We start from the raw sequence: 17,902 nt of genomic DNA, 5'->3' as shown, positions 1-17,902 counted from the left end.
ACGTCAATTAAATACTTCTTACAGTCCAATAAAAGCGTCATTTATCATCTCCAAAGTATAGATACTGCAGTCTCCCCAGTACCATTTCCATGTACACTTCTATAGAACTCCTTCCCAATTTGTATATATAGGTTTTGAGATGGTGAGAAAGATGCCTGAAGCATTTACAAGTCTCATAGGAGACTTCTTCCTTCCCAGGAAGGATTGGTTTCAACTAAATCAATCTTAGGGAAAAAAAAAATAAAAAAAATCATTAAAATAGCGCACTTTCTGTAAATAAATGACAAAAACTTTTCAAGAGACACTAAAACTTCCAAGCTTTCCTTGCTCATGTCTTAACCTCCAACAAAGTCCCTTCCCTCAGTGAAGCCTGTTGCCTTTCTCTGCAAGTAATGGGGAAGTAAGGGTGTCAGCACCTTACACAGAATAGGCAGCACCGTACTACCAGTTGAATCTGTGATTCCACATGAACCACCGCTAGCCTGGCTCCTAAGATCAAAGTATTCTCTGCTCGACTGCACAACCAGAGAGAATTTGAAGGAAAGCAGTAGTATAAGAATACAGAATAATTCAGATACAAAACATTCCCCTGGCAATGTAAAAAAATAAATCACACAAATAATAATGGCAAAATATACCATTCTTCAAAGGAAACTGAGCTGAAGGGAATGAAGCAACCAGGTATTTTTACAAATGGTGCTTCAGCAGCAACTGCACAATAAGCTTAATGCTGATATTTTTTACATCTTTGATGCATACATATTAATTATACATTCAAGACCAAAGCGTTGGCAGTGTCCTTGTTGTATTTCAGCCTACGTGCATCCCCAAGAGCCAGCAAGATAAAAGATATATTCATATAATGTTTGTTCAAATTTCTTATGAGGCAAACTATCCCTTAATGAAATCCATTTTTTGTAGGGCACAGATTTCCAAAAAGACAAAGGGCACCAGTACTCATGGCACAGATCGTAGCTGCATCTTACACCCTGAGGGCCAGGGCAGCAGGAGGTGAAGTACGCCTGTGTCTTCTCTGCAGACAGCATAAACCAGCGTGCACACAAAAAGTAAACAATGAACAAGAGCATTCCCTTAAAGCTAACTTGTAAGAAACAGCTAAAACAACACTCTAAATAAGCATATGGTACCAGATTAAGCATATGCTACCAGATAAACCTTTCATGCCTAAAGCCAGAATACAGTTATAACTGAGACAGCCCCTTATTAAGCTGAGCCTCCTGCTATAGCTAACACAAAGGTGTTCAGACGCATCCTTGTCTGATTTTGCAGCATGTTCTTCTCCCATCTTTTTCATCCTCAGATCTAGACACATTGAACTCCGGGGAATCTGATACCCAGAAAAAAATCAGCTATGAAGCTCACATCCAATTTTAGCAAACCACATAAGAGGATCAAATGTGCTACATAAAATAGTATGTGAGGAGAATGATTATTTCCAGTCAAGAAAATAGAGACAGAAATTTAAGCACCTTGCTGTAGACTACCCATTGACCCAGCCTGTGAACCAAGACCACCACTCAGGAGTTCCAAACCTGCATGCTTTGCTCTAACTATGCAGTTATTCTCATTCCCCGCCTCTAACAGAAGATATCTCCCAGGGAACAAGCATTTCCTCTCCCTGAGGGAACAACTTCCAGCAGCGACGCTGGCTATCTTCATTGTTAGGTAGCTAGTGATGAAATGACTGATCACCATAAAGGAGAATGACGAGGAGACTCATACCTATCCAGTATATCTGGGAGAGGTAAGATCATCCACTGCCATATTCCCAAACCTTTGTTGCTATCTGTATGCCAGAACATCCAGGTCTGCTCCTTTCCCGTCTTGTTCTCGACCAGCACCAGGGATATATTTCCCAGCAAGACACCATGGATGAGCCATGACATTCGTAGCTAAAAGAAAGAGAACATATGAGATTAAACAACACAAACATTATCCAAAAGTTAACAACATTCCCAACTCTTCTTTCATTTCTTTGTTTTCTAATCACCAAAAAGGTGATTCTCCCTCTTTTATGCTCATATAATCCCTTCAGAAAACTCCACAGATATGGAAGTCTGCAATAATTAGTATATGCTATTTAATCTTGGAACTACTGGCCTTTCTTTTTGGTAAAGTTGAGTCCAAAACATCTGTTTTAGCTTTCACATATGTGCCTGTAATTTAAAAGGGATAAGCTAACATCTCTACTATCTGCAGTACAAAGATAACACTCCCCTCAGAAGCCACCTAAGAGATTCAAGTTAAGACTAACAACTTTTTTACTTTTTATATTCCAGCAGCAGCAAAAACACAAGGAGAATAGCTGCAATAAGCAGGCATCACTAGTAATCATAACCTCATTCCCCAGACACTCTTTTAAAAAATCAGTTTTCCTTAGCTCTTTCCAAGTTTCTATAGACTCCAATTAAAGTTCAGCAATAATTAGTTTTTTTATTAATTAAAATACCTTAGAGAACCGGGTTTCTAACATTTTTGTCACATTTAATGTAATTGCGTCCATTTCCATGCATTTATTCCCATATGTAAATTTATTTCATGTAGTTTTCTCATTTTATGACTTTCTCTCCCTGGTCATATGAAAATAAAAACAAATCCTTCCACATCAAGCTAGTGTCAGAATCTCTATTATATGAATACAGTCTTCTAATTTTCTTGGGAAGAAGAAGAAGAGCTAGCTCTTTGTTGATAAAGAGTATAAGTAAAATAGACATTATCACACGCAGGAGCTGAGTCTCACATCAATAACCAGTAGAGGTGAGAATGCTGAAGGAATGGGTTTATTAAAGCCGCATTAATGATGGATATTTTGGACACAAGAAAGTGTTCAGCACAGTATCTAGCATCCATGCATGTTAAAAAAAAGCCCTCTGTTTTTTAACATTTCAAAGCCAACAACTAAATTAGGAGGCTAGGAATTAAATTTATATTTTACACAGGAACACCTGATAACATTACTTACTTTCTTGCTCTGGTAGCACAGAATATTCATATCCATTTCTCAGTCTAAAACACAACTGCAAGATTGTAGAGATACACCTATCTCATGATGTAAGTCTGTCATGGCAGTGAAGTCAGATTTAGGGGTTGAAAGGACAGAAATGTTTCTATTATTCCTAGCTTATATTGTTCATAATTTTGTAGTGGGTGAAACAAAATTGTAGATGAGCTTTATATTAATTACCAGTACTGAATTTAGGTAAACAGTGCAGTTCACCTGCCTGTCTCCAAAGCTACAAGGAAATCAGTGACTTTGACTACACTGCAAAACTATGACAGAGGCTGAGAAAACTAGATGTGGTTCTTCTCTCTCTCTGTCCAAAGATCACTGCGCTTGCCTGGAATTGTTCCTGGGTCTGTTGTACTGCTAGCATATATGACACAAGCATCGGTAAGAGGTACAAATCGATATGCAAGTATGGGTTTGTGAATCCATTTGGTTACAGTATTGTGACCAGACATTCAAGATTGATGTGTGAGGTTTTGAGTGGTTCAAGCAAACCACCACAGGGGCCTTCCAGACCACAGAACTTCTGGGGACGAGCTGCTGCTTAAGTCTGACTACCAGCTCACCTTCACCCCAAGTTTGGGAAAGGACTTGTGGAGTCTCACGTCCAGTTCCATAATGTCAGACAGTGGAAACCATAGGATGAATCATGAGGACTTTCACCTTGCAGACATCAGAGAGAAAAAGCAGAGCTGAGCAGGACTGCCAGGAACCTCTTCAGATACCACACAAAGTGATGGCCAGGGAGGCAGCAGAGGAGGGCCCAGTTCATACCCACAAGTTCACCAGAACCAACACGGGTAGAAGAGGCAGGCTGGCAAATGTTTATGGTGTAGGAGGATGATGCCTTTAAACTTGATACCTGCATGGCTACTCCTAACTCTTAGTGCATACATGGTCTTAATGTCAGGTGACAATCGAGATGAAAGAACTTGGGCATTTTATATTTTCAAGTGTCTACTAAGTCAGGCTATTGAAAGAAATTACAGTGAAAAGCGCTCTCTCTTAAATAACATTGGAATAACTTTCAGATCCACCTAAGTAATTTCCCTTGAGAAAATGGATCAGGACTAAACTTTTTTTTTTTTTTTTTTTTTAATAACCTTGCAATGCCAGTGGATGTTTAAAGCACTCAACCTATAGCAGGGAAAGAACTCCTCTTACTGGCAGTCCACATGTGAAGCACTTTTAAGACCCTAACGTCAACTCTACTGTAATGCACCATGTGAAATTTCTAATACAGGTAAGTTGGAGCAAGTTCATTGTGCCATTTTGACAGTTCAAAATGGGAGAGGTAAAGCCCCGAAGCTCCTACTATGCAGGAGCTTTCAGACCTCTGTCTCTTCTGGAGACCTGCCAGATAGTAAGAGGCAACATCTACATGGTCAGAAGTAAGAAAAGAGCGAGCCTTTGATAGCTATTAATATAACACTAGAGCAAAAGCTGAAGCAATTGATGAGTTGGAATGGATGCCTTTGCACACATCAGCTGTTTGAAGGAAAGAAGTAGTTGGCATTAGATGTGGGAGATCTGCTCGCTGGCAAAGTGCGATACGCAGACTCTAATGAACTGGCTCTGAGTGAATCGACTGGCACCGTGTCCAAATGGGCATTTTTGGCTGTGATTTCCCTGGTTTCTAGGCTTCACAGCAGGGCAGTCCAGGTCTTTTCACACCTGCTGAAGTGAACCAGAGCAGATGATGAGCTGGATGCCATAGCAAAGACCCCCCAAATGGGGCTGGCATTCGTTCTACAGAATATGGCATCAATGATGGCAGCTGGTACTACACACACGAAGCATCCTGGAAGTAGTACAGTGGCACATTTGGAAAAATCAGAATCTGGGCTGTTGGTGGCATACCCCTAACATTATGTATTAAACATTCCTCTCTGTGTTAAACCAGCAGCAAAATATTCAGAAGCTAGAAACATCACTGAGAAATTAATTAAGCATTGCAGGTAGACACTGGCTCAACAGCACATTGCTTTCCAGCTTTAGAACCCACCATACGTGGTGATTAGCTGTTCATATGCAAACCCACTGACTCAGTAAATGAAATGCTCTAAATTGATTTGGGGGAAATTAAAGAGAGAGAGAGAGCGCCCATGGTAAACACGCAGCTTATTGAGGCAGAACTTGGGTCAGATAGCCATATGCATTGTGCTGCAAACATCTGGAAAGATGCCTTCTGACAATCCCCTTAGCCTCTGAGTTTGTAGAATTTCTGAATTGACAAACAGGAGACTCAATTCATCCAAGAAAGAACAAAAAACTAATCCTTATCAGTATCAGCATGGCTTGGCAGGTTCAGCAGAGAGGTGAAAAAACCCAAGGAGGGTAGATTTGCTACCACAAGCTGTATAATTTCAAGACCACCTGAGAATGGAGACTTGCATTTTACTTCCTTATGCACAAAAGAAACAAAATACCGAGAACCTTCTGGGTGAAGTTTAGGCCTGCTTACACCTCTGAGTCTCCTTTAACGGCTAGAAACATTCCGGTATGAACTAATACTCAAAGGTCTGACTGAGGACCAATGGCACACACTCACAGCAGCAAAAATAAAACATTCCTCAGTGGCAGTCAGGAGAGTTGCTGTTTCTTTTTCCTCCCTTTCTGAGTGGCAATGTCTCTGACCATTAGCATTGCAGTCCTACCTGGCAGGAAAAGGCTAGTTGTCCATCTTTAGCACAAGTAAAGAAAGAAAAGGGGAAAGACGAACATAGTTCAGACAGGGCTTGGAGTATGGTATTTTAAAAAAGATGGAGAAGAGCCTACAGGCATCCTGCTGCCAAGGAACTGCAGGAGTGGGATCCCGCTGGTGGCTATCTTACTACCCACACACCGCAGGCTTGTATCTTGTGAGACAGCACGCTGCCTAGTTCTCATGCACCCAGTTGTTGCCCTCCTCCTGTAACACTTGCTCTAAGGAATTCCTCCAAATTTTCCTGACCAGGAAGTGTAGATTCTTGCAATACAGAAAAATTTTAAAAAATATTATTCTTCTGAAAAACATAACTCTTGTCTTAGGTCATCTTCTCTGGACAGAAAACTGTAGAATTTTTTTCCAGATGTGAATGTACTGACCCAGTAAATGTGCGTCAGGCATTAAAGAAGCCTGGAAAACACTTCAACATTGAGGAGAAACTGGAGCTGCAAGTTGGAATACAGTTTACACAGAATTAGACAATAGCTGTGGATACCTTTGCCAAGTGTCAGCAAGTTTTGTATATGAATATGAACTATGTTTGAGGCATGAATTTCATCACATTGGCAATACTATTTTTCTTAACTAGAAATGAGAAATAGTTGCACACAACAGTACAGGTGAAGACATCTATTAGGACTGCTCAGCAATTTAGACTTGGACTCCTATGAATAAGAAAGATGACCAAAAGGTCTTGCTTATGTTTTTTAGCCAGATCAACAACTGTGTGTGGTCAGTCTCCCTTGTAGTCTGCTGACACCTCTGCTTTTGCTTAGGACTCGGATGCGTAAGCAAAAACCTTATGTAACTGATAAAATTATAATCAACCAACCTGATCATATAGCTTTAAAATACCTAGGCAGGCAAGAGAAGCTTGTATTTTATATGAAGAGATTCTCATGCTATTTATTCTCACATTATTTCTTGATTAAGTCTATTTGCATAAAATCAAAACCTTAATGAAAGCACCTTCATTTCAGGAAACAAACAAACAAACAAAATAAAGATGACAGCAAAAAAGAAACAGAAATAGTTCATAATTTTGCTACCAGAGCACTATGGGGTGACCAGGCCTTCAAGAAAGTTCAGATATCATAAATCCTCCAGTACAATGACACAGAAGCCAGGTGGCAAAGGAAGCAAGAAAAGATAAAGACAGGTAACAGTGAATAAACTGTACAGATTTTAAAAACAACACTTTAAAATCATAAAAAAAGGATGCTAACAACATTCTGCAAAATAAAGCACATGAAACGCTGTGCTAGAGGCATATATTTTTCATGCTCATAAATGTTCTGAGTCAATGTTATTACCATGTACCCTTCTAAGTTATTTAAAGCTCGAGGAATAGAGGAGAAAAAAAGACACACTCTGCAGGTGTCAGCATGGGGCTCAGAATGCGCTCAAGGAATGATTTATATTATTGATTTACATGCTTTAAAAAAACACAACACCTTTGCATAGAAAAGGGAACTGAATTAATAACCACAGAGGAAGAAAACATCTTTTTATCAATAAACCAGAATGAGAGGGTAAACTTCAACTATACTGTTTTACATCAACGTATTATATTTATTTTCTAGAGAGAGTATGTTCACGTTCAAAAAGTAATTTCAAGCTTAAAAGAAGTCCAGCTCAGTTTAGTATGTACTTACATAACATGATGCTGGCTTTCACGAAATAGTGAGTTGAAATGTCAAAATAGCATCAGAAAAAGATTTTCATTATTGTAAACATGGCCAAAAGCACAAAGCTCTTTTACTATCACTGGAATAGTTTTCATCGTTTTTTTCAGCCACAACCATACCCTTTAAAGGGTTTGACCCAGGATCTAACAGACAAATGAAATAATCCGGTTCCCAATCAAAAGGTAGTCCCTCTTGCAAAGAGTCATCTTCTTTTGTGAAGATATATGTAAAGGCTGATTTCAAGTTCATCACCACCTGGACACCACCACCTCTGTTGTTATTCTCTTTCTCTGTTACAGCAGACACCAAAACTGCTTGCGTGGCTTTTACTTCTCAGATACAGCGCTAAGGCCTATCACAGATTCCCTTGTGCTGAGATAAGCTCAGCCTTTCTAAAAAATCAGTGTCCAGACCGTTCATGTTTCTGCAGTGACTTCCAAACAGAAGTAACGGTCGTAATCCGCCACAAGACAAAACCTTGCAGGGTACACACAACCGCTGCTGCCCAGGCAGGTGCACACTGTGCCAAGCCCTCACGGAAAGCAGCAGTCCTGGACCTGGTCTTACATCTTTTTATGACAGAAGCCCAAGCGTTTTGGAAAGACACAGGTATGACTCATGATCTACAGGCACCACAGTATCCTTCAAAGCCTGAGGATGCAGACAGCAGGGAGCATCACTGATAAATGGAATGAAAAGCAAGTCAACGTACGTGCCTCTGCACTTGTACAGGAACAACGCTGGGACTGAGGGTGATGGGACTGCCTTGTTGTCCACACATGGGGGGCCAGAATGTAGTCTCCAGCTTCCACAGTAAGGCGAGTGCTCCCTGGTTATCTGCTACCCTCTTGTATCAGCTCTCTGACATCTTTGCAAAGTACTGAGAAGTAGGTGGCCATTATAGTCTGGAAACTGTACACACCTAGGGGCTATCAAGTGGGGCAAAGCAATTTAGTTTTGCCTTGATTGATGTCTGAGATGACAGCACTTCCCTTGGACTTTAATTGCTATGTGGTTTCCCAGATTCCCAGACAGCAGTAGAGCTACTAATGACATGCATATGGATTTCTTCTTCAAAATGATAAAATGTCGAACCACCCCATGATCCTGCTTGCTCTCTTGGCCTTGGGCAGGCCAACTGATTCCTGCTCAGAGGAAGGGAATCACAGTGTGAAGAGAAGGGGTGAATAATGCTGTGCTTTATTGCTCAAGCTCTATGAATTCTATCTTTAAATCAGGCCACTGTTTGGACTAATTCTTCACACTTTACATGCATTCCTATGCTCAATTACACGTGCTTTGTTTCCAATGAACTTTTACATGTGGGTTAAAAGAATTTCACTCTTGATTACTGTGACTCAGTTTGGTTCCTGAAGCATTACCCGAGCTTTTTGTTGCATCTCCCCTTTCTGGCTATGTCAGGGTAATGGAGCATTTCTTCATGGACAATGTGTACCACTTCCTGCGTTCCCCCAAGATTTCACAGAAGTCCCACAGCTTCCCTCTTCCATATAAGTTGGGTTTTAAACACACAGTTAATGGGGTCAATAGGGAAAGGACTCTACCAAATGTGCAACGTGAAAAAGATAACAAAGACTGCCTGGACTGCAAACAAGAGAGATTCTTTGAAGCCAGGATACCCTAGCCAAGATTTAATAAAACAACAAAAAGAAAGAGAAAAACTAACTGAACCAAGAACAAAGGGCAGCATCACTGACTAACACGCTGACCTGCCAAAAGCACTGAAGAACAAAGAAAATTAAAATATAAAGCTGCCCAAAACAAACAGGAGCAAAGTACAATACAAAGCTATACACAAAGTATAAGGCACATTAGGGCCAATCCCAAACATGTGTGGGAAAGTACAGGCTCAGTATCTCCTGCATGCATTTTTTTCCCTCTCCTCATCTTTTGATGCATGTGGGGCAGCACACAGTAGGTCAGGCTGGTTTTTCCCTTTCTGATTTAATGAGAAGCCTCCCACAGGGCGTGGGAAATGATAGGGGAGCACAGCCTGTAAGTAGCCCAGCATGCTCCTGATGACCGACCTCAGGCTGGAGCGAGCACAAAGATGGAGGGCTGCACTTATTCTGCACTCGGCGGTAATACATATGCCAAAGATCGTCCAGGCTCTGGGGTTTCTGAGTGCTACCATCAGCACTGCTGCAAACAGCTGCCCAGAACTTCAGCAGGCAAGGTGTTTGGACCAGGCCACCCTGCAAATCTCCAGGCTGTTAGTTATTTTCTCAGACTGTTCAGTCATCTTCATTACCAGTCCATCACAGTGGAAGATTAAACAGACAGGCTGAGGGAGAAAAAACAAGCTTGAAGCATTAGCAAACTCTTTGTGGCTGGCACTCACTGTGGACTGCTTGACTGTTTCCTCACCAGCATTGAGTCCTGGTTCCACGGGCATTCTGGCCAAAACCTCCAGCCTGGTAAACAGCACTGCAGCAGGTAATGCTCCTTATGCTGAGGTTGAAGTAATTAATTGCTATGAACACCTAAAGCTAAAAAGCAGGGTGTCAGCATTTGCTATGGTTGGTGATATTGTCTAATATCACCGGATAAAATAAAAACAAATTAAGAGATAAGGGGAAAAAATAGTAGCTTCAGTGAAACAGTGGGTCTAGTAGTGCCCCAGAGCTTCCACGTAGCAGGGAGAGAAGAGCAAGGAGTCAAGATCAGCAATCTGGGGATGGTTGTTGCTTCCTGGTTGCTCTCAGGGCTTGCAGCATATGGTCCCTTGCACAGAGCAGGGGTAACCTCATCCACCCAAGAGAGGTGAGCGAGCTGGGTAGGTGGGGCAGAGCACTCAGCCTCACCCCCAGGAGTCCAGCTGAGCTGGGCACATTGATATTGGGGTAGACATAGCATAAAAAGGAGGAGGAAGGATGTTAAATGACAGGCTTAAAGACGGCCTCCATCATTAATATATATTAGTGCAGGACGTGAATCTGAGCTGAATCTCTCTGGGGTACTGGAACCAGCTGTCACAACAACCCACTAGGTAAGCGAACATGCAAGGAGAGCAAGCAGATATCTAAAGGATTATGTGAGCTGGATCAAATACAAGAGGGAGGGCAGGTTTATGGCTTGCTCTGACTGTGGAAGAATAAATGAGTCTAATTTGCACACACTTGCTGAGATCTCTTTTTCACATGAATCATGAGTGAATTTTGTCAGTGGGATTTCAGTTGCCAGAGAATCTGTCCTGGTTGTGACATGCCAGGTGAAGCTGTCAGCAGCGACAGGTAGAAGAAAACTCATCTTTTAATGCCTGAACCTGAGCCAGTTCAACTGGGAAGTGATTGAGGGTGAATAAATACAGGACAGCATTACGGTATTTTCACAACCTCTTTTCTGACTGTAATTCCACTATAAGGAAGTTTGTTGGCAACTATTGGAGGAGTAAGTGCATAGGGGGGACTATCTCCTTTCTCCTCTTGTGTTGTGCTGAAAAGTAGAATTAAATTATTCTGCTCACAGACAGACTGTTCCAGTAAAATAGAATTTGAAGCCACCAGGGGCTCATTGAGAAGAGAAGCTTTGACACTATATGAAAAGGCAAGAGACAAAACCCTTGCCAAACTCCTTCACTCTTTATTACCGACAGCTGCAATGCTGGATGCGTCCGGATGCCTTTTAAGTGCCAAGGGGAGTGACGGAGGTGGGATGGCATGTGAGCAGATGAAATACATGGCAGCTTCTCCCCCGATGGCAAGTTTAATTATTTGCACTGTTGTATACACAAGAAAAAAAAATATACACATATTGGGAAATCATTCACTCTGATTCCTGTGTCAGGTGGATTATGAAAAACACTCGCTCTTGCTGGTCCACAGCAGAACAAGGTCTTAAAATATTCAGAACCTGCATATGCCTTTGTCACAGAAGGGAGGGAAAACAAGGTGGAATGTATTTCCTAAAGGAAGAGGACATGAATATATCAAGCAAGCAAAACCAGATATACTTTGCTGTATGAACTGAGATATCCAACAGAAGTGAACCAAACCAAACTGTAAGCCAAAGAAACTCCATCTTCTATGTACTTTCATTCCAGAGGACTTTCTAATGCATCCCTTCTTGTCCTTTCTGCATTTTAAGATCACTGGAAAAGGGAGAATCTGATTCTTTTGTCTGTTCAGTGCTCAACCAGCAAACAACAAACTGTGCTTTGCTGGGATCAATTTTCTCAAATCCCTCTGCTCCAAGATCCGGGCACTGACATGACATTTCAGGGTGACCATTCAAGATGTGAAACGCTCTAAGTCCCTAGCCACAGTTCAAAGTCGTAAGTCACAAATAAATCCTATCAGTGATAAGATAATCTGTGAAGCTACAGACTAAAGTAAAAAGATGCAGGCAGGTCATCTTTCTGTAAGGTGCAGTTTTAGGGTTACGTACAACTGACTCAGAAATGACAACCACGTGCAAAGTTGCCTGGCAAGCCTTGATATCCTTGCTTAAGTTGATGTCTTATGACGGTCAATAGCTTTTCTGCTTGAATACGAACCTGTGAAGCTGGTTCCATCCTTACACAACTTTATCTCTGCTGCTGCTTACTTCAGTGCTCCTATGAACAAGGCCTACATGAGGCTTGGTAGGTTTGATGTGTAGCATGATGAAGACCTGCTAGCTCGGATCCCAGCTATACGAGGAAAGCATGCACCGTATTTACTGAGCAGCTTGGGAACAGTCCTGAAGCCTATTCTTTCTTGGATCTTGCAAATACATTGTTGGTTCATGCAGTAAGCTTCTTCCTCTTTGTGTGTATGTAATGCTGGCTGCCCTACCCCTAGAGCACATACACCTAATTATGAAGATTGTAATATATCATGTGAGGCCATAGAATGAGGACAGGATACACCAAGCTTTTCAGAGCACATTTGGTGGCATTTCAAGCAGATAAGCATATCTTTCCCCTGCACACAGGGGCATTAAATAATTATATTTTATAGATAAGCCATCAGAGAAAGCGGTTGCTGTGCTATTGACCTAGTGCCTATATTTGAAAACCAGAGTGAGACACACAAAAAAGCTCTGTAAATCGCAGAAGAAAAGAAAACATGACTTGCCTCGCAGGGGGAATTCCTCAAAGGAGCTGGAAATGCAGTGCTGGTCATGACAGTGTTTGTTACTGCTGGTGCTTTGCTGGTGTTAAGGAGGAGCACAGAACCTGGATAAAAGAGAGGGAGAAGGTCAAACTGCAGCACTCTCCTTCTGGTTTCAGGGTTTGTGAAACCTCCCCAAACCTATGTCACCTGGCTCCTATTACAGCAGAATGCTTTTTCAATTTATTAGGGATGCAGCTTCACCTACCCAACAAACATATTCGGGAAACACATGGAAGGAGTCTGTCTGCCTTCCCCCTACAACTATCTTCTGTTGCACCATGACGTCAAATTTATCCTCATTGCAAGGCTGAACAGCAAAAATTCATCTTTTATGAATTAAAAGTAACTTGGAAAAGAATATTTATCTCGGTCAAAACCAACCCAAAATACAGCTATGGCAAAACACCACCAGAGTAACGCAGCTGGAGGCCTCTTTGCTCCTTTAGTTGTAACAAGAGGAACACAGGCAGTAATAACACTAGGGTTTTTCCTTGGCAGCTCTGCATGAAAAGGTGTGTATTTGCACTATTTCAGCTCTGCCCTCCAGCTCAGGAGAATACTGCTGCTTAGAGCCCAGTTATTTGGGCTTTCACTGAAATTGCCTCTGCAGCATAAGACAAATAGTGAATCAGCAGCACTTGCCAGCTCCCCACAGTACCCTCTCTTTCTGGCTCTTTGCTGTGCTGCCTATGCTTTCATCAGTTTGTGGTCTGTGACACTGTGGGCTAAGCCATCAGATGACATAAACCAGAATAGCTGCACTGTAGCCTACACCAGTTCATGCCAAAGTAGAGAATCTCACTCTTCATGTTTAACTCTGGATCTAAAGCAATATTGAGATTATACACGATTAACTCTGCTGTTATTACTGTATCACTTTAGATGCCCTGTGTCTCAGCAACAAAAGCCTCCAACGATTCACATTACTGCGCTAGGAAAAAGCTTATCCTGGCAGGTAGCCTGTTTGCCAAAACTTAACCAGCAGTAGTTCAGTGCCCAAAGTATAAACTTTCACTGGTTTGTATGAGAAGGATTAGAAACGAACAACTGGGATTTGGGTAGGGGAACAAAGTATACAGCAATTATACATAGAAGTGGATATCTCGAGGGATAATAGAGCAAAGAGAAGGAAAACAAGGACGTGAGCAGGGGAAAAAGGAGTACTGAGAAGCAGAGGAAGTAAATAGGAAAAACAAAGAAAAAACCAGCTCAGTATGGAGGAGGGTCATGCAGATGAACACTTAGTGTGAAGTTGTTTAGAAAGGGTCAAGTTCTGTATCTGGTCAATCTTGGAGACCTGGGGTACCGCTCTGCACCCTCAAGACAGGAAGTGAGCAGGACAGACTTCTGCTCAAAGCAGTTACAGTAGAAAGATGCCTTTTGCTCCACTGGAGGCTGAGCATGTAAGTACACTGGAAAACATGCCTTGTGTTTTATTCCCTCTCCCCACTGTTTGTGTATCTTGTATCTTTTTTGCACTCTGCTGTTCATTCTATGCACTTACTATTTACTGTCACACACCTTCTATTGAAGGAAAACGGTTGTGCTCCGGGCTTCCAATTTGCCATGGAGAAGGATGGGATGCAGAGGAGCCCTGCCTCCAGCCACAGTCCTCTTCTTCAAATGAACAGTAAAAGCCAGAGGGAAGCTTTTCTGCAAGAGGGAAAGACACACATACACACAGAAGAACCCAGGTGAGCTGAGCAGGAGCCTCCTGGGCACACAGAGGAGCTGCACTGATTATTCTGACCCAGTTTACCCAGGGCATGCAGGCACCCCCAAAGCTACTCTGTCCTTGTGTGGAGTCATGCGTGTGCCTGATCACGGGGAAGGTGGTGGCAAGGGAAACAACCCCCCCAGGCTGCGACTAAGTGAATCCCCCACGCTTTGACAAACCCCAGTGAAAGGACACATCTCTGTATACACTAAGGGGGTCTCCTAAATACTTGGTCTCTCCAGCTCCACGGGTATAAACCCACTCAAATTTGCATCTTGGAGATGGCTTTCCTAAACACTGTTCCACAGCCCCACAGAACAAAATGTTGGAGAGGGGTAAGTTCCTAACATGATTCCTCTCCCTCACAGTCTAGGGACTCTAGTGAGCCCAGCTCAGCAACATGACCTCCTCTCTGTGAGCGCTGATGCAGTCTCAGGTACAGCACTGAATCCTTTTGTGCCTCTTTTTGCACAGTTTTTGCACCTGTGAATCTGTTTGGCGAGATGAATGGACAAAAAGAGGATAGTTTATTTTAAGCCATACTTCCAGGTTTTGAAGCCCACTCATTCTGTCACTGGCTTAGAATTTCGGGCAAGTTTCCAGCTGCGAACAATAAAGATACACTAGCTTTTTGCCTTTAAATTAACTAGTTTTAAAGTAATAGTCATCTCATTCAAAGCAGAAGGTAACTCTTACCTTCCATCTCCTTCTCCTACCTACATTGCAAGTTCTTACAAAGGGTGCAAAGTACTACTCCTTTTGCCCAGATCCATATACTTATATTGCCATACATAAACAACATCTACTTGGCCATGAATCACTCATTTATTTCAAAACTCATGAAATATTTTTCCCCACCATCCTCAATAAAGCCTCCCTCTCTCCTCCCTAGTTTCTACTGCTCTCTAGTTCTACCTTTGCACTTCTCCAGCATGTGGACAGATTCTGAACTTACTAAGTAATATTGGCAGAAAAGGGACCTTGTAAAATGCCACACAAAATCACTACAACTACAGCATGATTTTCACTTTTAGTGCATCACCCCTGATCCTTAATACAGACTCTGTGCCCAGGGTGCAGCTGACAGTCCTGCCAGGTACCAGAAGGCTTCCTGGTAATCAAAGGGCACAAACTGGGTCTTATGGGGAAAAGGGTAGAGCACAGAGCTAGCCTGAGTGAAAAAGGGGCCCTTTTATTACAGAGTTACATTAGGTATTAAAGAAGAGCAACCAGTCATTTTACCCTGCTAAACAGTCCTTGGGGTTGGCAGTGCAAAGCCCCTGAACACGCTTGCTCAGTGGGGGTGGTCCTTCTTCCAATAAACTGGAAAAACTGCTGTAATAAACAGATGTAGCTGTAAAAGGGATGGTGATATTCTTGACTTCTCACAGTTTTACAGGACTGCGTACTCAAATCTGTACTAAAAAACAGTTTAGCCCATCTTTGTTTTCTCCTTCTCTGTTCCCCTAAACTTGCCTTAAATCAATTTTGGGGGGTTTTGTTGTGGGTTGGTTGTTTTTTTTTTTCCTTCTTTTTTTTGAAAGAAAGGAAAATTATACAAGAAAACTGTTTAAAAGTACAAGGTAAAAATATCATAAACTTCCATATCCAGGATATCAGTTTTCCATTTCAACTCTTATTAACATCAGAGTAAAAATTTCTTCACTTACAATAGGACAGACTACAAACTCGCAAAGCAAGAGAACCTGCTGGTTGGGTGACACTGGCAATTTCATTAGCTTCTCTAGTGAGAAAAGGAGGCTCCTGAATTCAGATTTTGTTGTAACTATCAAAAATTTTTCCCTCTGAAATTTTCTAGCTATAAAATTTCTGTCAGACACTGAGGGTCCAGTACTCAAACTGGAGATCACTCAAAATATCTAAATATCATTAGAGCTCCTGACTGAGATTGCAGGTCAACCAAATACCTGCTCACAGGGCCTCAGCTCTGACTTGCACACCTCAAAAGGCAAGTCACTGTCAGTGGCAGATGCACCTGCTCCTTGGTTTACCCTGAGAAAACAGCTGGGGAACACCGCAACTGCAGCACCTAGACCAGAAATACTTGGTTTTCTAGAAGCTTGAATCATAACTCACTTCATAGAGGAAACTGAAACAAATCTTACATCTCTGGCTTTTTAGTAGGGCCAAATTTGCACTTGGAACCTGACATGGAGGTGAGAGCCATGTTTTACTGCTATTTTCTTCAAGCACCCAAATCTGTTATGAAAAGATCAAAACTTGTACTGGAGTTAAGGCTTTTCCAAGTTTTTCCTTTTAAAATCTCCAAATTCATTCAGCCTGGTCTTTAAATATGAAGCCGTTAAGCAGAGAGTTGCTTCCTTGTGTTTTACTCCTCTACAGAACTTGATTATATTTCATTGTGCAGACTGAGGCTGGGATCCAAAGAAAATGACAAATTATAATGTGTCCTGAATTCCTACTGAAACAGCTTGGCTCGGTGTCCAACTGAATTCATTTCATGGCCATACGCTATCTAGGATGATGTAAACAAGTCAGAGCGGCAGGAGGAGTCATCTAAGCAGCAATCCCTGCCTGGAGGCCAGAAAAAGCTCACTGCTGATGAAGAAGGGCATCAATAAGAAGCTATTACTTTCCCAGAAAATTTCATTCCTCCTCCACAAATTAATTTTTTATGAATTTTCAGATGTCCCATGCACTTCAGATACATTTTCTCTGCTACTCTTTCTTACTTTGGATACATACAGCACCTATGATTCCAAGTATTGCTACTCCACAAAGACCTCTTTGGCTAGCGCTTCCCTTCGATGTGTACTTCTCGATTTTCTGAATGTTTGTAATTCAAACTCACTTAGTGCAGACACTGCGCTGATGAGGGAAAACTAATCTGACTTCATTGGAAAATCAAGTAAATGAGGAGGCAGGAGTTACGCCTATTGGAACCTGCCATGTTGAATATTATCATTAGTGACAAAAATATCAAAAGATTTAGACCTTACTAAGATTAAGAGGCAGCCTGTAGAAATGGTATGGAGAACAGAGGAATCCAGTGAGACTGCAGCACTGTAAGAATGTAAGACGCTCTTTGAGTGACAAGGTAGAGAAAAGCTGTAGGATGTTAAACTTGTTTCTAAGCAAATTATTTTCAAGTCTTCAGAATGAATTACCATTCAAGCAAAATCTACATAGGTTCAAATATTATTTTTTTTGTTAACTCAGATTCTTCATCCTTTAATAGCAAGAAAAAATTAGCAACTGGAATGATATATGAAGCAGATGGAGCAGGCTCTTGATTCAACACTAGGTTTAAATCAACCAGATACTACGGTTTAAAATTTTGGATGAAATTTCAGACTGGTATTATAAAGGAGACAAACATAACATAAAAGACTACTCTGGTATGTGTGAACCTTTACCAAATTTAGGAGGAAATCTCAGAAGCCAAATGGATCAGCTATTCAAACAATTTAAAGAAGCACATAAATCTTAAACATGAGCTTTTTTCAAGGGCTGCCCCTACGCCAGCAAAGTGGTCAGTCAAATCCTACCAAAAATGAAGCATAAAAAGGGAAAATACTTTTCAAAAGTTGACGAAGAGTTACCCTTTAAAGCCAGAAGGCTTTGCTGAGCTCAGAACTGCCAGGGGTTACAATTTGTTGCTGT

General features: G+C 41.6%; 1 protein-coding gene across 1 annotated transcript in view; it reads right to left on the bottom strand.

Moving 5' to 3' along the window:
* Positions 1 to 17,902, bottom strand: part of ALK (ALK receptor tyrosine kinase) — a 322,417-nt gene that overhangs the window by 60,932 nt on the left and 243,583 nt on the right. Inside the window, exons 7-9 of the mRNA XM_040611688.1 lie at positions 14,062 to 14,193; positions 12,502 to 12,602; positions 1,744 to 1,913 (exon numbers count right to left, since the gene is read on the bottom strand). Of these exons, the coding sequence (XP_040467622.1) occupies positions 1,744 to 1,913; positions 12,502 to 12,602; positions 14,062 to 14,193 (403 nt within the window). The remainder of the gene's footprint in view (positions 1 to 1,743; positions 1,914 to 12,501; positions 12,603 to 14,061; positions 14,194 to 17,902) is intronic.

Source organism: Falco naumanni, chromosome 12, assembly GCF_017639655.2.
Source record: "Falco naumanni isolate bFalNau1 chromosome 12, bFalNau1.pat, whole genome shotgun sequence".
NCBI classification, from domain to species: domain Eukaryota; kingdom Metazoa; phylum Chordata; class Aves; order Falconiformes; family Falconidae; genus Falco; species Falco naumanni.
Note: the sequence above shows the minus strand (reverse complement) of the source record. Positions and strands in the feature narration are given on the sequence as shown.